Below are 22,680 nucleotides of genomic sequence, written 5' to 3' on the forward strand. Positions count from 1 at the left end.
AAATGCAAATTTTTTTTTTATCTTCCTTCTTGTATTCTTCAAGGGTTAGCTAAAACAAATAGATTTTGTTCTGGAATAAAGATTGGAATGCTAGGACGACAAATCTTATTGGTTGAGATTCAATTTGTCGTCTTGAATATTTTGGTGGGTTAGGCTTCAAATGGGTGAAAATTACAAATATGGCTTTCCAAATGAAGCTTTTATGAAAAATCATTTCATCCCCTTATTATATTTGGGTGGACCTCGTTACGAAGAAATATATGGAACATGTGTCGCTTTGAGATTATGATGTGAGTAGTAATACTTCTAGCTATGGAGAAACTTATGCGTCTTCGTCCGTTTTTTCGTTGCGGTTTGAGGTGGCAGATAGGTAATGGTTCAGATATCTCTTTTTAGCATGATAATTGGGCGCATCTGGTGCCTATTTCTTCCATTGTTTTTGGCCCTCTGAGTTACGACTCATTGTGGGTTAGTGATTGTATTTTTGTGGATAAGATATAGAAACAAACATTTCCTACAGAGTTTTCCCCCAACCTATGGTGTTAAGGATGTGTTGAGATCTTTTATCCTGTCATCTGATTGCTCTGATAAACTAGTGTGGGGGCTGAATCGTGATGAGATTTAGTCTGTTAAATCAAGAGTGAAGTTTTTGCAGAGTTTAGATAAGCTTGTGCATACTTATTCGAATTTGGGCCCAAAATGCCCCTCCTAAAATTAAATTCTTTCTCTGGAAAGTCTGTGTCGATGGTCTTCTTACCAAGGTCTGATTCATGTTTTTATCACTCAAAAAGATGCTCATCATCTCCTTTTTATGCAATTCCCTTGTCTGCGTCTTTTAAGTTAAATTTTGATGGGTCTAAATTGCAGGATGGTAGTGCTTACTGTGATTTTACCATTTGTAATTGGTTGGGTATTATAGTTATTATGGGTGCTATGTCGATCCATAGTAATTATTCGATTCTTGTTGCACGAGAGAAGTTGTTAGAGCGGCACTAGCCTCGGGTATAAAGAACCTAGTGGTAGAAGGAGATCATTTGGCCGTTATTAATTCTCTCCAAAGGACTTGGAAGATTCCTTGAGAAATCAATGCTTTAATTTGTGATGCTCGTTTTGATCTTTTTCATATTGGGAATGTTGCTTTTTCTCATTGTTTCACGAAGGCCAATCAGGTAGCAGATTTCCTGGCTCACAGAGGGCATATGTGTCGTTGTCTCCATCACTAGTTTGAACTTCGTGATCTTAATTTTCTCTCTATCATCCGAAAAAATGTTTTGCAAGGGCTAGCCTACTTTTCTCTCTTGTTTAAAAAAAAGAAAAAAAATACATGCGACAATGAGAAAGAACAATGAATTTTTTTTTCAAAAGATACATGGTGAATAAGTTTGACATAATTACACTAAAATACACATCTTCTATCCTCTCTTACTGATCAACAAAATGAAGCTTGCTGAGCTTATAGCCGGCAAAAATGACCCGTACCCGTTGACCCGACCCGAAATACCCGACCTGAAACCCGTTTTTCACCTGAAACTAACGACCCGAATATGACCCGAAACCCGAAATAACACGACCCGACCCAAACCCGAATATACCCGACCCGGAAATGACCCGAAAATGATAACCACAACCCGAACCCGACCCGAAAAGTTGTCATATTAGTTACTTTTTAAAACAAATTTAAGGAAAATATTGTATTGAAATATTTTATATAATTTAGCCACTGTCCATGAATTATTTAATCTACTCTCATTAGTTTTATATGTGATTTATTTATTTAGGAGATTGAAAACCCGATCTAACCCGACCCGTTCTAACCCGACCCGACATGACCCGAAATCTCATGGACCCGATCTTAACCTGTACCCGAACAAACTCGGCCCGGCCCGACCCGAATAAAAAGTTGACCCGATTATGACCCGACCCGTACCCGACCAGTTTGACCCGTTCAACCTGAGCTCCTTTTTCCATGACAGAAGCTTCAACCGACATGATAGTTCTCAGGTTACCGATCAATCATCAATGCATCAACTTCGGTGTTTTGTCTTCTTTTATTTCTTATTCCCTTGTTTTTTTTTCCTATTTTTTCCCAACAAACGTCAAATTTCTTTCCTTTTTTATTTTATTAGGGTTTGGTGGAGGAGCCATTGATGAATGTTGAGGAGTTTTTTCAATTTTTGCTTCGGAAGAAGAAATGGTGGTTGAGAAGATGTCATCTTGGGAGGATGAAGGTGGTGCGGGTTTTGGTGGAGGATCCATGGAGCTCAAAGTCGAGATTATTGCCATTGTTGAAGGAGATGGAAATTTTAAATAAATCAGATGAAATCTATTATTTCTGTGGGAGCTTCATATATGGGACAACTACACCTATATCTCCGTGTAAGCTTCATTTAGAAGTGTGGCAGGCCACATATAAGAATTTTTGAAACAAATATTATAATTCAAGTCTAATTAAATAAAAACAAAACATAAGAATAGAACTATGAACCCTAAACTACTCAGGAAGATCTTACTCGAAATTTTCAACATGATCCAACATACAATCTTCCCAGCAAAACTTTTTTCTTGGGAGTCACTTGACAATGAAGCAAATGACCTCTCCTCATCTGTCTTCCCCTCCGATGCAACCATCACTCTCTCCTCGCAATAGTATCCCTCACCTTGCCGCCGTCGTTCAAGCTGCTATGTGTCAAACCACCGGCGACTCAATTGGGCATGGCTCCCAACTGTGGAACCAGATATCTTTGAAAGATTATTCCTTTTGGGAATGGAATAAAAATCAAGATCATGGAATATAAGCTAATGTCTCGAGATTAAAATCAACACAGCAAACAAGACGAGCAAAAACAGAGAAACATTACAAGTGAATAGATTATTTTTTTCGGACGAAAACGTTGGTCGCAAATTTAAAAGGACAAACTATGGAAGAAAGATATGAAAACAGTGGCGGGAAGCTTGAGTATGGAAAATGGAGAGGAGGGAAAGTAAGCAGATGGCAATCAACTGATAATAAAACATAAATCCACCATGTCAATTTGATCAATCAGCATATTTATACGCACACAGTTCAGTTCCCCATATACCACTATAAGAAATACCATAAAGACGATGAAATTATCAGGCCATTTCATGAATCAGCTTTAATAAGCCTATTCAAGAATTGAGAAACACTAATAAAGACAAGAACAAAAGCCAACTGAGCAAACTGTTTCTTGATCATAGCGTCTTACAGACAATTATTGGTAATAGAAATCTTTCCAGTAAAAATACCAGAATCTATGCAAGTAAAGCAAATCCTAAAGAAACTGGAACTAAAGAGCCACATTTGGTAGATTAAATCCTAAGATAACAAGCACAGTTAAGGGAATAAAAAAGGAGATGAAGCACCTTCCAACAGGAAAACATAAATTAAAATCCTAACCAAATCACTCTGCTTAATTGCAGTTTCATGCACAACTGTAAGAGGCCCAAACTCAGATTAATATTCACAGCTGCCATGAACTTGAAGCAACAACCAGTGACCACATAAGAAACACACAGCCACTAGGTAATAGCACAAACAGAAGAATGAATGACTCTTAACCCCTAAGCAAGGTAATATAAGTACATTAGATATTGGTCATGAAAGGAAAATAACAAATTTGATGGTTCAAAGATGAGGAAAGCAATTTGCATATTCCTGATTGCTGCTTTTACAAGGCTTTGGTATAGCTAGTTACTTATTGTTAATCGTGAAATATTTATATTGACTCCTTTTACAGAGCTACCAGCATGAGGAATAACACTCGATACCACCTTCTCATCATTAGGGGCATAAGCTTCCATTGCGAGCAGATATCTCTAGCAAGCTAACTCATCAAATTGCTGACCTCGGTGATTAATATTGACCGGAATTCCTCAATCAAAATTCTGTACTCAACAATGTAAACAATAGCAATGAAATCCAATCTCATTTCTAACTTCAATATTGATTTTGTTTTAGATATCTACAGATTAATATTTAAGCAAAGCAAGAAATTGAAGGAGAAAAACTAAGCGCATAATGTACATATAAAAAGATAACAAAGTACATGATAAACAGGTATAACTTCTCCACTCTTCAATACCATCACAAACACACTCTATAACTTTATCAATCAGACACCTTATAAAGAGTTCTACAACTTTTATTAGTTCACCAGATTAACACAATAAATAGCTCAATTCCAACACAATATAAACATAATGCACACTATTACTCCCATTTTCGAATGAGAACAAATATTTTAAGAATTCAAGTCTAATTAAACAAAATAAAACCTAACAACAGAAACCGTAAAAGCATATTATGCCTTAATTGCTCAAGAAGATCATACTCGAAATTTTCAGCATGATCAAAACTACAAATCTTCCCCCACATAATTCTTTTATTGGGCAGTTGGTCTTGTAAGAGACCGCCTAATTTTAACTTAAAATTAGGCACGACCCAAGCTCAATATTAATAGGAGAACATGTCACCTTTTTTAAATATAGTGACTAGTTTAATCTATTTAGAAACCAGATTAATCTATTTCGTGATCAGTTTAATCTATTCAGTATTGACATTCTTTAATACGTTCATTGACTAGTTTAATCCATTTAATGACTATTTTAATCAATTTAGTGATTGTTTTAACCCATTTGGTAAAACTACGGAGTTATTTTTTTTCAAATTATCTATTGTAGTTCGATAATCAAGAAAAAGTGAAATAGAAAAGAAGAAATGACCAGGATAGTATTGGGTTAGAGTGAAATGAAATGGACTTATTAGAAAATTTTAGTCTTGATTTCATCTAATTTTATATTAAAATTAGATTGCATATTCTAATAATTTGTGTTTATTGTGAGTCACTTGACAATGACGAAAATGACCTCTCCTCATCCATCTTCCCTTTCGCTGCAACCACCACTCTCTCCTCGCCACACCATCCCTCACCCTGCCGCCGTCGTTCAAGCTGCTATGCGTCCAACCACCGGCGACTCAATTGGGCATGGGTCCCAAGCTGCGGAACCAGAGATCTTTGAAATATTATTCCTATCCGAAGTTGAATAAAAATTAAGATCATGGAATATAAGCTAATGTCTCGAGAGTAAAATCAACACAGCGAAGAAGAAGAGCGAAATAGGTGAAACATTACAAGTGAATAGATTTTTTTTTGTTTAGACGAAAACGTATGAGGACGGCGTCAGCGTGAGACGCAGATTTAAAAGGACAAACTATGGAAGAAGTAGATGAAAACAGTGAAGGGAAGCTTCACTAGGAAAAATGGAGAGGATGAGAGAGAAGCAGATGGGAATCAGCTGAATAATAAAACATAAATCCACCATGTCAATTCGATCAATCAGCATATTTATACGCATACAATTTAGTTCCCACAGATATAAGAAATACTGTAAAGAACTAAAGACGATGAAATTTTCATCAATTAGCTTTAATAAGCCTATTCAGGAAATGAGAAACACTGATAAAGACAAGAACAAAAGCCAACTGAGCAAACTGTTTCTTGATCATAGCGTCTTACAGACAATACATCACTGGTAAATGGTAATAGAAATCTGTCCAGTAAAAATACCAGAAACTAAGCAAGTAAAAGCAACGTCTCTAGAAATTGGAACTAAAGAGCCACATTTGGCAGATTCATTCTAGAATTGTCAATGAGTCCGACATCCTGATACTGTCACAAATTTTGCAAAGGAATTCGCGGTGTAGATTAGAACCACCAAATGGAATTTTTCCACATTCATCAACACCAATATGTAGAAGGTACCCAGCTTTCAATGAACAAAGCAGTCCATCTGTTCCAAATTGCACAAGATCATCATCATTTAACCTCATATTCGGGAATAATTTCTCCTGCACGGAAGATGAGTGATCAGCGTCAAAAGGGCATACCAACCATGGCATTACATCAGACAGTGTTAAATCATCGTCCATAGGATCGGAAGAATGTTTCCGAACAAAGACCACTTCGAAATCAGGATTTTTCGCCTGATTCTCTTTGTACCAAAGAAATAGTTTATGATAAAAAGGAATACAATTGACAGAAAGAGAACTAATCCAAACAAGTATATTCTTTCCCCTGAGGTGTGCCACAGGAATATTTGCGCCTCCTTTAAGAAGGTAATCCCGTGACTTAGATACCAACAATGTCTCCAAGGTGACTTCCTTGAACTTGTTCAATTCCCGTTGGACAAGTTCCTCTCTGGAAAACGGATAAGCATCTATTCCAAAAGTGATCATGACCTCTGCACCATAAATATCAATATGTGCATCCTGGGCTCTAAAGATGATGAGCTGATCAAAGCAGCTGTTAGTAAATCGACAGAGTTTGTGGTGTACAGAATTATTAAAGGGCATATACCACAAAGATAACTTGTGCTTCTGCAGCAGATTATCAATATACAACTTGTGATTTTTCGGGTCAAGACTGTTAGAAAAGGGTATGTAGACCAGCAAAACTTCAAATGGCTTCTGCTGAATTTTGCATTGTTCATATACCTCCTGGAGCTTGGGAATGAGTTTTCCATTAACACACTTGAACAACCCAACAACATCCTTCTTATTGAGGTCTGAAATAGTCATCGTGTCAGAACCATCTGCTGCATTGGTCTTTCTTAGAATAACAGACGGATTGGATGTCAAAAGTTGCACAATGTAATTATTAAAAGTTTCCCGGTTCCGTTTTTCATCGGCTTTAAGTTTCTGCAGCTTCTCATCAGTAAAGGGAAAGGCGTCGGCTCCATAAGACCGCGCAAACCTAGGATATCCATGAAGTAGAATGTTTTCCTTCTTATCCAGAAGCAGGCATTGAATATCATCGAGTTCAAGGTACTTGCATATAAAATTTCGACGCTTCGAGTCCTCAAATGGTATTACAAAACAAGAAGAGGGAAATCCCGACAAGAAGTGATCAAAAACCTGCTTGTGATCAGCTAGTTTCTTCATCTTTGCAACCACTACCATTTCAAAATCCATATCTGCAGCATACAATTCTGAGCATGTATTTATTAGACTCTGAACCATACTTGAATTCCATCCTCCATGGAACATAGGCACGTGAAAACAACAAACCATTATGTATTTGTCCCGAATTGCCTTGCCAAGTTCCACTCGCTCACCACCTATTCGGACAAGGTAACCCAACTCATTCAAACCACCGGACAACAGGAATTTAGCATCAAATGACTGGCCAATCTGGATGGGAAATAGTTGAGAAACCATGGTATTGATATCATCAGAATATTCCGGCTTCACATTTTGAAAAATTCTAGCTATAGGACAATAATATGCTGTTAGTGAAAGGAAAGATTTGACGGGCCACATATTTTTCGCAAGCCTTTGATAAGAACGTTGGACATCAAATGAGCTCTTCCGTAAAAGATCCTTGAGATGACCTACTAAAGAAGTCATGGAATCATTGAGGTGTGCAAAGAGCAGAATATTTTCGGCGACATTGACAAAAATGCACTTAAAACGAATACCATCACCAGCAGCAACAGGAAGACGCGGCTCAAAGAAGTCGCATATAAAGTTACGACGCTCGAATGGTACAGAAAGACAGGACATTGGAAAAACCCTCATTGGGTCGTTGAAAGCCGGCTCAGAATCAGGATTATCATCAGCCAACTTGGTAACCAAAACTATCTCGAAATCATCTCTATGAGAATAGAGATCAAAACATGTAGGAATAAGATCTTGGGAATAGACTGAATCAAATTCAAAATCTCCTCTGAAATATGGAGGCAAGTAAAAACAAACAAACAGAAGGTATTTACCCTTAACTGTATTCAAATCAACTTCAACCCGCTCACCAGAGTTTCGATAGAGGTAACCCATCTCACTAATACCATACAACAACGCCATAACCCTGTCTTCCTCAAACCCTAATTTTGCTTTCTTTGTCTTACCATCCTCAATTTCTCCCTCGAAGCTAAATTTTGATTCAGGCGAATGTTTTCTCCTCGATGACCCTATCTCATCAGCATCCATATCTCCAAAAAATATCAGTAATCAAACCTGTTTTGATTAATTTGTATTGTCAATCAATCAAATCATTTTTCATATATATAATATTGCAAAAAGAAAAAGAAAAAAACAAGAAGTGAAATTCGAATGGGATAGAAAACCCTAACCTTAAATCGAAACTGGCTGAGCTTTGAGATGGTTGGATTGGTAGATAATTGCTTTTGCTTTGGCCACGCTTTTACGGTACAGTAGAAATTATGAGGAAGGAAAGAGGCGGTTGATGAACGAGAGTTTTTTGGCTTTATGCGAGGAATTTTTTTGTTAGGAAATTTTTTTCTTTATAGAGGTTTGGGAATTTTTCTACATTACCCTGAACCTTGTCGGAGGAATTGGGTTTTGGGTGGAGTGGTTACCTTATCCATCTTCTCAATTTGTACTCTTAACTTTTTAAGTATTTGCTTCGGATATCAATGATTTTTGAATTCGATGGTATACCTTCCTATCTTTCACATGATAGATCAAGGTCTAAATTTTGGTTTGACCAAAATTTCAATATTGTTGAGGGGGGGTTGGATGTTTGTTCGGACTTTGGGTGAATGTCATGTGCGAGGGTAAGTTATTGAGTCATGTAGTGTTTTGATGATTGTAGATAAATGATTATAATCTAACTAACATGTGTGTTTGAGATTTGCATATTACATTAATATAGAACAAGTCATGGAAGGTTGAATATATCACATCATAAATAGTCACTAGAAGAAATCCTATAAGTGAAGTTCCTGAGGAAGAAATCCAAAGAGAGAAGAAGTCTAATTATATAGATGTGTTGCTAGACTTTATGTAAGTTTCTAACATGGAACCAAGCATGAAAAGTTCAAAAAATGATATAGAAGCAAGCACAAACAATGTTCTTAGGAGAGTTCCTAAAAGGAACACAAACAAAGTAGTTCCTAGGTATATCCTATGAGGAACATTAAATATGTAGTTGTTGAGTGGGAGCAGTTTCTGAGTGGGAGCAGTTCCTAATGTTTCATAGTTGAAACAAGCAGTTCCTCAGTATGAACTATAAGTGTAAAGTTCCTTAAAGGAACTAGCACGTCGAGGTTCCAGAGGTGGAGCTATTAAAGGAACTCGTAAGGCCGTAAGGAACTCGTGAAACTTAGAGTCAAGAGTATATAAAATTCAATAAATTAGATGCATATTATTACCTTACTCTCTACTTGATTAAGTGTTCTTAAATAATATGCATTAGTTGTTTTGAGATAAGATTTAGTTTTTAAATAAAAAAAGATAAGTTCTAAATAAAATAGTTTTATAAATAAAATCAGTTTTTTATTTAGGATTTTTATTTTATATCTTTAGTTTATTTAATCTTATCTTATCAATTTTTTGGATAATAAAAATCCTAGATCTATAATACTTATAATGAGTTTTTGTGAGTGCAGGAACTTGACGCGAGTTCCTGTACGCACAGGAACTCATGTACTTATGTCAGGTTTATGAAAAAAGTTTTCAATAAAATATTTTGGCATAAGAAAATAAATTGAAAGTGAGTTGTGGAAAAATATGTCTTGCATTATATTTTGATAAAACATTGCTTTTTCTCCAAATATTTTCTTTTCCTATTATTACTCTTAAGTATTTTCCTGTAAACGTGATTTAAGTAATGCCCAAGTCTTTGTCTGCTTCTTCCCCAAGTTTCTCCTAACTAACTAATCATGGGTTAGTGGTGAAATAAGTGGAAGTGGTGCTCAAGTCTTGTGCATGCTATAAATAAGAGGCTTATGTCCTCATTCCAAATTGTTTTATTGGTGTCTTCTCATAGTGTCATTCCATAAGGTTTAGCTCAATGAATAACATTACAAAAGAATTATATTTTCCTATCTCTTGTTTGAGTCAGTTCCTGTGAGTTTCAACTTCCTATGAGTGCCATGTTTCTTTAAAGTTCTTCAGTTTCTATATACTAGAGTTAAACCAAATTATCAAGCGTCTGCATTTGAGTTTGGGGTTAAAGGGTTTGAGTGAACTCTTGTAATGGGAACTTGGTGAAGAGTTTGAGTGAATTTTTGTATCAAGTTCGAGTTAGGAACTTTAGTAAGTTCTTATTGTTTATGCGTAGACTTTGGGTGAAGTTTATCCAACGGTGAAGGGTTTGAATAAACTTGTTGTAAAGAGTTTGTGGGTACTCTTGAGGGACTTAGAGTTATGTCTAGAGAGTTAAAGTTCCTAGCGGAACTTGTGAGAGAGTTGGAGTTATGAGTGGAACTTGTGCATGTAATAGGTTGTGACATAGATGGTTTCCTATTATAGTGAAAATTTTGAATCCTGAGAAGGTTGTGGTTTTTTTTTCTTCTATTGAGAGAAGAAGTTCCACGTAAAAATCTCTCTTGCACTTTGAGTTCTTTATTTATTGCTTATGTTTTAAATTCCGCATTATTTGGGCAACAAGTTCCACACTACAATTCACCCCCCTTCTTGTAGTGTTGAATTAACAGTAACTAAGAGGAAATTTCTTCTTACTTTGAATTCCCGAAAGAGGCCCCAAAAAATGTATTTGCTTGGGATTTAAGGGGAATGGGGTATTTTGCTTGAAATGACCCTTTGGGTGGGGGCCTTACACAATGGCAACCTAGAGGATTCACATCCTTTTTGAGATAAACATACATATTCCCCTTCGATCTAGATAAAATAGGATAATTACTATTGAGAGATTATCTAGGAAAATTCGCTAGTGGAGAAAAACGCAAGGGCTGCGTTTTTTGAAAAACGCAGCCCTTAATAGTGAAGGGTTGCGTTAGCCCGAAAACCGCAACCCTTTGTTTATGAAGGGATGTGGTCAATGCAAAAACCGCAGCCTTTTTAGTGAAGCGCAACCTTTTACTTGGAGAAAAAGCAACGTTTTATCAAAATATAATCCAACAGATATTTTTCCAAAACTCACTTTTTATTTATTTTCTTATGCAAAAATATTTTACTGAAAACTTTTTTCATAAAACTGACATAAGTACATGAGTTCTTGTTCGTACAGGAACTCGTGTCAAGTTCCTTGTAACACCTGATAATTCTCTCTTTAAAAAATTATCAAAGAATTATCAAAGCATTATTGCTCGTGTGATAACATATCGGCTTATTCAGAATTTTGCAGCGGAAAACATATAACTAAACTTTAGAATTCAAAAATATTAAATAAACAAAGTACTTAAAAACTAAACACACTATTAACGTTAACTTCAAATCAAACTTAAATAATACATTTCTACTAAAAACAATAATTAAGTCAATTTGTTACACAAGCTCTGCATTCTCAGGTCTCCATGATGCAACATCGGCAAACCTGTAGATGTTAATGCACTAAAAAATCTGCTCACTAAAATGGGTCATCACAGGATCAATAAGACAAAGTCGTGATCAACATAAACAAACAAAACACGTAATCAGCAAAGTTGAGTACTACATAATAATAAATAAATAAATAATCCTAACATGATACTAATAAATAATAAGCAGGGATTAATAAAAACATAACAATCTGTAGATAATTTCTACTGAACTAAACTTTAGTCATCTTTTTATTACTTTAATGGAATAGTTATTGGGCCGAGTTGTCTCATCTAAAAACCAGCTTTCACCTAGGAAGACGAAATACGGACGCGACTCGGTATTCCATAATGACTTGCGATATCGAGCAACTTTTGAATAAAAATAGGAACGGTGATCAATCCAATTTCCAGAAAAAGTCGTGGTACGCTCATCATGTACCCCAACTCCTGATTGTCCAACTTCAAACATGCACCAATCTAAAGTTTATTACTATCCAAGTTACACTTTACATGACTTACAAATTATTACTTGTTATGACACACAAGCAATACAAACACATATAATCAAATATTCACAACTTAACCCTTTTTTATTTTAAGATTAAATAAGTGATCATACAACTTACAACACAAGACAAATTCTTTTTTATTTATTGAACCTAGCCAACAAACAACTTCCCTTTCAAAGGCATAAATTATCAGTTTACCAAATAAAGTTCACAGTCCTCATAGAGTAGTGAAAATAGTAATATAAGGGAACACATGATTCAAACATAACCGAACTCATTAAATATATTAATTGCCCCATGTAAATTAATAAATAAAATTTCTAACCAACATGCTTGCATCAATATTACATATAAACATGATATTCAACTCATAATCATATCTCATACTTACATGTTCGCACACAAGCATAAAACATGTAAAATCCAATCATATATGAACTTACAAAGTTCCTATACATGATACTATAACTTTTCCTTCTTAAAATCATGATACTACATCACATAACACGTAGGTGTGATCGTACCTTGTGTAAACAAATGGTAGGCCACCTTAGAAATCGCCTACTGAGTAATCTCCGCCTAACAACCAATATAATTCAAAATCAATATTCCAAATAAATTCCAACAACTTTAAAATACTTTAAATCCTCTTTAAAAATATTTAAAAGTTGTTCTTATCATTAAAACCTCAATTATTTATTTTACCTAGCATAGCACTACTATACTAAACATTAAAATCCATAAAACTCCATTAATAACAACCTTTGCAAAACTCCAGCAACTTATAAATTATTAAAACTCTCTTTAAACATACTTAAACATGCATAAATTCATAAATTAAATCAACTTCATAGTTTATAACATGCTACTGTGATTTTCCAATCTTTAACACCCTAAAAATTCATGCTTTGATGATTAAAAACTCAATCTAAATATAATAATCAAATCTGAAATTTTCTTCTTTCAAGTTTCGATACATAATTTATATAATCACAAATTCATCATTAAAATAATAAATTAAAGTTACTAATCATAATCAGTACTAAAATAAATCATAAAAACACAATCTTTAATCAAAACTTGAGGAGGAAGAAAAGAATTAAACCAACAAAATCAAAAAGAACAAAAAGGAAGTCGCCAGCCCAGGAAGGGCAGCAGCGACGGCAACACGACAACTTGGCGGTGGTGAAAATTGTGGTGTTGTGACATTTCTTGGTGAAGAAGAAAGTATTTCTTGAAGAAGAAGAAAGAAGAGAGAAGAAGAAAAGAAAAACGTGGAAGGGGAGAGAGAAGTGGGTAAAATAATTGGGTTCAAGATATTTAATAGTTTCAGAACAATAAGTTCATAAGTCCAGGGAGGCAGTACCACCAATTAAGCTGTTCATAATGTAATCTACTTATTCTCAATTTCAGATGGCAGAGAAAGGGAATCTGTTGTATCTTTCAGGTGAAAGCAAGCTTAGATGAAAGCTCGACATGGTATATTTCTTGCAGACGAGATACCACGACATTTTTCTTTTAATTTATTTTGTACTTTATTTATAATTCAGATTCATATATTGGAGAAGATAAAGGACTATTCAGCAAAAATTATTTTGTTATTGCAGGGTACAAGCTCTACTTTACTGCCTGAACAATATTAACTCACTTTGATCATCATCCATGGCATCAAAGACCTATTCACACACGAAACCCCCACAAAAAACAAGAAGAGAGTCAGTCTCAGAAAGCAAGGGCTTCAATAGGTAACATTATCATCACATAAAAGTATAACAAAGCCTGATAATATATTAAGTACCTGCAGAACATCCATATTTTGAGTTGATAAAGATGCTACATCATCCATTTCAAGAGAAGGAAGCCCTTCTTCCTCATCAACTGTGGATAGGTTGAGAGAATCACGAGTACTTGCTTCTATACAAAATATAGGCGGAAAAATGAGTCAGTATACAATAGGAGAGCCATGTTGTACTATCCTGTATCAACTGCAATGACAGACACTGAAACAAGTAGAATGATACCTACAAGCTGTGGCTCTCACCTATTCGTCAACAATAGCCTTCCATGTTCCATCCACTATCAACCCAAAACAAATGAACAAGAACACTACTAGAAAAAGAATATTGGGACATAAACACTGCACTTTAGTGATCACAGTACTCTATCTGCAACCTCTGAGTAAAATACAACACCAAATTGTTCAATCAAAGCACATGAATTTAATATTTTAAAATAAAGCTTATGAAAAAGAACATCTGATTTTTTGTAATTTTTTTTAAAATAACAAATTATGCAAAGGTTTGTTATCGAAAATTTACAAAGCTATCACAAGGTTTTGAATAAAAAAGAACACTCAACGACATCCATTATAGACCATTACTTACCACATTGATCATTGATCACCGATTATATGACTTTTATGCATATTGATACTATATGGATTCAAACTAGCAAAAGATTATTCTAAGCCAGTAATCAAAACTTTTAAGAACCTTTGATTTCTTCTACAAAAACATATGATGGTAAATACAACATTACCAAAGCCTTAATCCCAAAAGATGGGGTGTATGCATAAATTCAGAATGTATTCTTCAGCGATAACCCAAAAGAATCATCATTCACTACTATCTAGTGCTATATACACATGCAAAGTGCAAACTCATTTTTTTCATATCCCTTTTAACCTTCTTCATCCAAGGCATCTTTGGCCTTCCTTGGATTCTTTTATTCACCCAAACTTTCACTTTCAGTTTCCTCACTGATGCATATTTGACTCGACATTGCACATTCACAAACAATATAGCTGATTCTCCCTTATTTTTTTCTCAATGTTGAGGATCCAACTTTTATCCAAATATTTCAATCCGAGTTCTACCCCCTGAAATGGTTCCCACACCCATCAGAATACACATCTCTATCACGCTTGTCTTTAGCATGATCCTTTGTCCAACGCTCTGAATTATATAACACTGCTAAACTAATAGTTGTCCTAGTAAAATCTCCTTTCCACAACGGTTGTTGCCCCCCCTCTCCCGCTCCCTCTCTTCCCCCTCCATTTCTTTCTTCCCTTCTCCATCCTCCCTCTCTCTCCCGTTTTCTTTCTTCCCTTCCCCCTCCTCTCTCTCTCTCTCTGTCTCTCACCCACTCTCTGTCTCTCTCTCTTATGAGAGCAACTCATCTAAACCCATGAAAATACAGATGCACAATCATCAAATTGATAAGCATCAAGTAATAGATTTAGTAAATCATTAAGCATTAACTACATCATAATATCTAATTCATATTGGTAGGTTATAACATAAGCAACCACACAATAAAATTGGTTGGCACATATGAAGCACAAACACTTCCATATCCAACTAACATCTCAAAACCATGGCCCATACAGAAGAGCCGTGTTAAAATGTTAATAACTTCTCATAGAAGCTCGTATTGAAACTATGCTCGTATATAATATACATTATTTTATTTAAACTTGGTTAACTCCCAAATTTAGTTTTGCCTTTTCTACTTGAAGCAAGCAATAGTGTAGTGTTAGTCTTACCTCAATCTTCAGAGCAAGATTACTCCCGCTAACTCCGATTACTCATTAGCTGCAAAGAAAAACACGAAGAAGATTATTAATGTAACAGCCCGGATTTCCCCGACCAGCTTATAGAGGATTAAGCACAGCGAAAGAGGCTCTAGTCGAGATAACCCGAACTATTACCATGAAGCTCACCGAACTACATCGGAGAGTGTGGAACTCAATTCCCAACTCTATTCAAATTAGTTAACTATTAACTACGCCCTGATTCCCAGACTTTGTACTAATAAATCCTATAGAAAATCCGACAGAGTTTTCTTTGAAAATAGGACAACGCTAAAGCGAGAAATGATTTAAACCTGTTTGCAAATTCCATTTATAAAATATTTCCAAATCCCAAAGCTCAACAACCTCAACGCTTTAGCGGAGACAACAACAATCCAACAGAGAATCAGGATCACTAGATAACGATTCTTAAATGAAGAAATAGATTATAGAAAATAAACGATTAACTATTACAAGTGGAGCGTCCTCACTTCAATAACAAATATAATACTGCACCATCTCGTATCTGCTTCAGCTTGCAAAAGAATAACTCACGGCTTCAACCTGAAACATTCAAGATACTGCCACCCACCAAGTGACAGGCCACAGAAATGACAAAACAACATACACACATCAGCAAAGCTGAGTACTAAACCCGTAAACAAGAGTAACACATGCTTTGGTGGCTTTTACTTGAAAACGACTCTCACACAATCAACATAAGTTCAACAGTCACATCGTAGCATGCTTAGCAGCAATAATCTTGTTGAACATACATATTATATTTCTATCCAATTCCTTGTTTCACAATACATCATTAATCACATAGTAACAAACACAATAGGGTGACTCTCAACACTAACATGTTTCTATATTCTCATTTAGTCGACCTTTCAACTTACCAAGATTCCATAATAGGAATTTGAGGTTACCAACTTTGATATAAGCGATATATTTTACTTCCTTTAATTCATTCCTTATCAAAATCCAAACTTATACTTTTATACTCTATCAATCATTTCCTTATAACAACTTTTATCATAACGATTCCTTATCGGGAATCTAATAACGAGATACGATTCCTTATCGGGAATCCAATAACGAGATACGCTTCCTTATCGGGAATCTAATGTTAGTATCACTTACCATGATATGCCTCCTTATCAGGAAACCAATATCGATATTCATATTCATATACTGAATAAACATTCATTACTTACCTGATATAATTCCTTATCGGGAATCCAATATCGAAACAACTTACCAAACGATTCCTTATCGGGAATCCATTATCGATATAACTTTCATACTCTGAGATAAAATCCTTTTTAACCAGGGGGAAAGAGAACGCGACGGAGGAGACAAAGCTTACACTCCGACAGTGGGGGTCGTCACCCAACCATTCGCTTTACTTTTGGCCAATATCCGCGACTAGTCCGGAGTACATTTTTTCGCTGATTTCATCAGCCATCCACAGGTTTCACATTACCTGATATAACGCCAGATTATCGCCCCACAGAGCAATGGGCAGGTTTCCCTGTGGGCCCCCCAAGGTTCACAGTCCATGGGGCACTGTTCATGTCACCTCATCCGTCGACTCAGACGAGGCTACTTTCCCCTTTTAACTTCCTTTCAAGTATCGTTCATAACTCAATCAGATCCTTCATATAACTCATCTACTAGCTTTAGTAACTAGAAGCAATTGTTGCATAACCAATCACACTAGAAGACTTTACACTAAGAAGCTATGATTACATGTCATTGTACTTTCTTACGAATTTCAGGTTCACCATAGTTATGCAACTAAGTTCGGCTCAATTTCAATCATAGAATTTATAAATAACAACAATTTCTAACTGAAAGTTACTAACTCACAAACACACAACTCATATTCGTACTTTACTCTAAATATGTCACGTTTCCAAGGTTGACAACAATTATCATTCCATCAATCAATGTTTGTCGTCTTAAGAACAAGAGACGTAGCATTACTACAAAGGACTACACTAATACATCATATCATAACTCACACACCAAGTCTAGAACATAATTCTAATCTAATCAACAACCCAATGTTGCAATTGCGATGTCGTTAGAGTTATTAGCAACTTATGTAAAACATACTAATTTAGACCCACATACTCACTTGTTTTAATGAATATAAACCGTCAATCCACATTTAGAATAACAAACTATTTAAAAGATGCTTTATAATCACAAAATCTCGAATCTGTTTCCACATAGAGTAACATTAATCTAGTCCATAAGTAATCATATAATCGTATTTCTTACTTACTTTACTGAATTAATAACATAATGACAAATCCCTTTTTAATGAGTAATAACTATCTAAAAGTTGTGACATTACTAATTAACCTTATTAATCGAATTCTAATAATAGGCCAACATGATTACAAAGAGAACTCCAAGTACGGTAAAACTTTAAGTAAACCTTCTACTTTATAAATGTTAACAATTTTCATTTCAAATTGATAAAACAAACTTACTAAGTTCATAGCATTTAACTAATTTGTTAGCTCTTCATTAATTATCAATCTCACAACAATAACACTATTAAAACCAACAAACGACTACCATTAGTATCAATTAGCTAAACTACTTCAATGATTTGATTTTTAAACCAACAATTAACAATAATTATCACAACACATTTAATTTACCCACGCATTCCTCGAAATAAACCAATATAACACCACTTATTCAATCAAACCACACAATCAACTATTAACATCAACAATTCAAATTCCAATTGTTCATCTCCACTCAAAATAAGATGGAACAACATAAAAAAACAAAGGAAAGAACAAAGGAAGGTCTAGTACCTTCAAAGAGGGAGAAGGAGTTGCGATTACAACCACCAGCGGCTGCACCGCAGCACAACAAGATCAGCACCATTAGCGCACAATAAGGACAACAACAACAACGACACTTGAACAAGGGAGAGAAAACCAGGCATGGGAGGTGACGATAAAAACCGAACAACAACAACGACACTAGGAGCAGCGCGAGCCGAGGAGGGAAGCTCCGGCGAAGCTACGGTCGTGGTACGACGCGACGCACGAGGAGCAGCAACGCAGGGCGACACCCACGAATAACACTAGTAGCAACGAAACAGAGGAGAACAGAGTGGTGCAGATTTCCGGCAGCCTCGGAAAATGCCGGCGAGGCACGAGGCAGGCGAGTGTTAGTGTGAGAGGAACAGAGGATTTGATGGGGAGGAAAGAGAGAGAAAATGGGTTGGGGGTTTTCGGGATTTTTCACGGGGGTTGGGGTTTGATTCTCCTCACCGCCAAAACAAATAAGTAAGAAGGTTTAGTTTTGTTATTTTGAAAAATAATAACCGACAATGAGGTGATTTGAGTTTGGGTTTCTATTATGGGCAAAATACAACTCAACTAGTTGCACATAAAACTCAATATATAAATCACTTCATAAAATTAAATAAATAATTTTTTTTACAATACGACAAAAATTCATACTCTATAACTCAAATAAAATAAGATTTTCAGAACATAATTAACTTAATAATTATAATTAACTTTTAAATAAACGCTCTTAAAATTAGGGCTATTACAATTAATGAGCTATTGGTCGCAAATCAGCTTAAATTCATAAATCAAAATGTTTAATATTATGTTTTTACAACCCAAAATCAAAGAGAACTCTTAAATCAAACCTTGTTTGAATGATACAAAATAACCCACCCGAACTAAACTGAAGGGCTAAACTTATAGGTGTGCTGAAATACATAACAAGAATAATGAGGGGAATTAAGGTTTTACTGTTCTTCAAGTAAACATGGGCCACAACAAACCGGACCCAAACTTCTACTACAAAAGACCTCACAGAAAATCAAATCTATACCCAGAACAAAAAAGACCTGATAAATGATGAGCATCAAGTTTAGCTAGTACCAGAACAATAAAAGATGATAGGCAATTTTATCAGTAATAGCATAGTAAAGGCCTACCATCGATAGGATCTTGCCCTTGTTTTTGAATTTTGTGGAGGTGTAAATTATTTCAGTGGTGGTGATCTTGCCCTCCTCAACCTACCAACAGAAGAATAGCAAGCATAGTTAAGAGAATCAAAAAGGAGGTGAAGCACTTTCCAACAGGAAAACATAATTTATAAGCCTAACTAAATGCACTCTGCTTAAGACTTCGAGATAGAGGAACATGTATCCTTAGCTGCACTACTTCTCTTCACACAGGCATCTGTCACAAAAGCAGGGGAATCATTGATGCAAGGAGTTGGAAGAATGGACTGCAATCGTGGAAATTATGTCTTCATTCTTAAACACCGACCTTGCAATAGGGACTTAGGGAGCGTGCTCATAGTCTTAATTCCAGTTTCATGCACAACTGTAAGAGCCCCAAACTCAGATGAATATTCACAACTGCCATGAACTTCAAGCAACAACCAATGACACACATAATAAACACACAACCACTGGGTAATAGCACAAACAGAAGAATAAATGACTATTAACCCCTAACCAACGTAATATAAATACATTAGATATTGGTCTTGAAAGGAAAATAACATATTTGATGGTTCAAAGATGAGAAAAGCAATTTGCAAATTCCTGATCGCTGCTTTTACAAGGCTCTGGTACATACTTAGACTCCTTTTACAGCTAGCTACCAGCATGAGGAATAATACTCGATATCACCTTCTCAGCACCAGGGGCATAAGCTTCTATTGCAAGCATATATCTTTAGCAAGCTAACTCGTCAAACCGCTGACCTCAGTGATTAATATTGACTGGAATTCCTCAATCAAAATTCCATATTTAACAATGTAAACAATAGCAACCAAATCCAATCTCATTTCTTAAACTTCAATATTTATTTTGTTTTAGATATCTACAGATTAATATTTAAGCAAAGCAAGAAATTGAAGGAGAAAAACTATAGGCAAGGCTTGCAGGGTGTTCCTGGTGAGAACCAAGCTAAACTGCTTCAATTTTCAGAGCAAGATTACTCCACTAAATCATCTCAACATCTGCAAAGACTAAAAAAAGATTTACATCATGACAAATTGGTCAAATGCATCACTATACCAATAATTTTCTCAGCAAATTAAACAACTTAATGTTCAAGCTCATGTTATTTTTCGACTCTACATCGATTAATTCGCGCATAACGTACATATAAAAGATAACAAACTACATTATAAGCGCATATATTCCTATATTTTTGTCCCCTAAAATTAGTCTTATAGTTGTCTTCTATGTGTTATTTTATAATATTTATTATTGACTTTTATTAATAAGTGACGTATTTATGTCCATATTATATTTTATTAAATAATTAGCTTAAATAGTGTGTTATTTTTTATAGGTATTTTACAAGTTCAATTTGCTAAAGGAAGCAACAAGACTAAAAGAAAAAAGAAAAAGAAAGAAAGAAGAAAAAATAAAAAAAGTGAGCCCAAGCTCACGTGAGTTTTGTATGTAAAGAAAGAAAAACAAAGGGGACAATCTACCTTGACTCCTCCTTCCTCAATCGGTATACACAGCAAACAAAAGAAATAGAAACAAGTTGTTTCTATTTTCCTAATTCCACGCAGAAACATCAAGAGGGATATGATTTTATCTCCTCAAATTTTCAAGATACGATTGTTTATCAGATTTTCAGTTACGAAACTCTATCTTTTTGATTCTATTTTCTACACAACTAGATATAAATTCACCATTTTCGGAGATGGAAACACGCACACATACAAGAGAGTTCGTGAGAGTGAAGAAAATAATCGGGTTCGTCCAAGATCGACAAGTTGATAGGAATTGAAGAATTATTGCGTTCGGAGGCGAATTGAGGGTAGCGGCTACTACATCAATTCGGGTCTACAGTCATGAGTTTTCTCTCTCTTCTATTTTCAATTAGTTGTTCTTGTGATTGAACTGGATTTTATCTGAATTTATTCATATTTTCAGTTTCTTATATTTCTATTATTTGAGTCTAATTGGTTAACGCTGAGTTGATTGAATTTAATTATTTAATTTAGTATTTATACAATTCATACTATTGTTGGTTGGTTATGAAATTTGATATCTTTACTTGTAATTGGACGCAATTAGTTGTTTAGATACTCAAATTGTGCTATATGACTATTAGGCGCTGCGTTTAATAGTTGGATAGGGAGGACGACTTGAGATTAATAAGAGTGAGCGGCTCATCTTAATATTCTTAATGTGTGAATTGTGCTAATAAAACAAGTTTATTAGGGTTGGATTTGTCTTAGCAAGATTCTAGATTTTTAGTGAGTAAGACAAGAATTGATCGCGGCGATAATTCACCAATCTAAATGCTAAGTTAACTATTAAAGTGGTCTCAATTATAAAGGTTAAGAAGCTAAATTATGACTAAATATTCTATGACCGAATCGAGAATTAATAGAGTTTGTGTGTCGTCACTTGTAATTATTAGTTTAATAGTAGTTTTAATTTTAATTGATCTAAGTATTTGGTTACAACCGAAACCCCCCTAATCGTATATATGTGAATAGTGTAAATAGTGTAAATTCGTTATATATATATTTTTGTCACTTAGTTAATATTTGAGTTTAGGAATTATAATAATCTTCTCGTGGGATCGACCCTTTCTTACCCTTTTACTAGTTATAAATATTTTTGAAGGTTTAAGTTAGGTTTTTAATTTTATACGGTAAAAAACACGTATCAAATTTTGGCGCCGTTGCCAGGGAGATTTTTTTTTTTAGTTCCTACCATGTTAAAGTTTAACTTGGTGTTATTTGCATTTTTTTTGTATAGCTGCTTTTTAGATTTTATCCATTTTTGTTATCTATGAGTTATGCACTATACAGCTTCCCTTCTAAATGTATTTACAAGACAATGTTTAGTTCTAGTGTTTTAGTACTTATTATATGATAAATATGTGTTCTTAGTTGTACTATTTTTTTTTTTTTGTCAATTCAAGCTGCTATAGTCGATGTGCTTTAAGGGCTTTTGAATATGAATATTAAAGTATAGCAGTTGTAGTTAGAATTCTTCAATGCTCATCATCCTAGATGTTAGACGTTTTATTGCAATAGTAGTCAATCTGCTACTTTATAATAGGACTATTTTCACACAAAAGCTGATAGCACGATACTTCATAGCTCGTTTATATCTGTACAATAGTTAATGTGATTGAGTTTTGCTGTTGTCTTGTCTGCAAGCTTAGTGACTGCATTTCGCCTCCCTCTTTTCATGCTTTAAACATTTTACCTTCATTGCACAAGTGAATTAATAACATTATGAATACAGAGACC

At 35.0% G+C, this 22,680-nt stretch overlaps 1 protein-coding gene across 1 annotated transcript; it reads right to left on the reverse strand.

Annotated features, from left to right (window-relative positions):
* Positions 1-5,495: 5,495 nt before the first annotated feature.
* LOC104883913 (hypothetical protein) lies at positions 5,496-8,391 on the reverse strand. The gene is made up of 2 exons (XM_010668490.4): positions 8,149-8,391; positions 5,496-8,032 (listed from the first exon to the last, which is right to left on the reverse strand). The coding sequence occupies exon 2, from the start codon at positions 8,003-8,005 to the stop codon at positions 5,654-5,656; it is 2,352 nt and encodes a 783-aa protein (XP_010666792.1). The 5' UTR covers positions 8,006-8,032; positions 8,149-8,391; the 3' UTR covers positions 5,496-5,653.
* Between the last annotated feature and the right edge of the window lie 14,289 nt (positions 8,392-22,680).

The sequence above is a fragment of the Beta vulgaris genome, chromosome 8, assembly GCF_026745355.1.
Source record: "Beta vulgaris subsp. vulgaris cultivar EL10 chromosome 8, EL10.2, whole genome shotgun sequence".
Taxonomy (NCBI): domain Eukaryota; kingdom Viridiplantae; phylum Streptophyta; class Magnoliopsida; order Caryophyllales; family Amaranthaceae; genus Beta; species Beta vulgaris.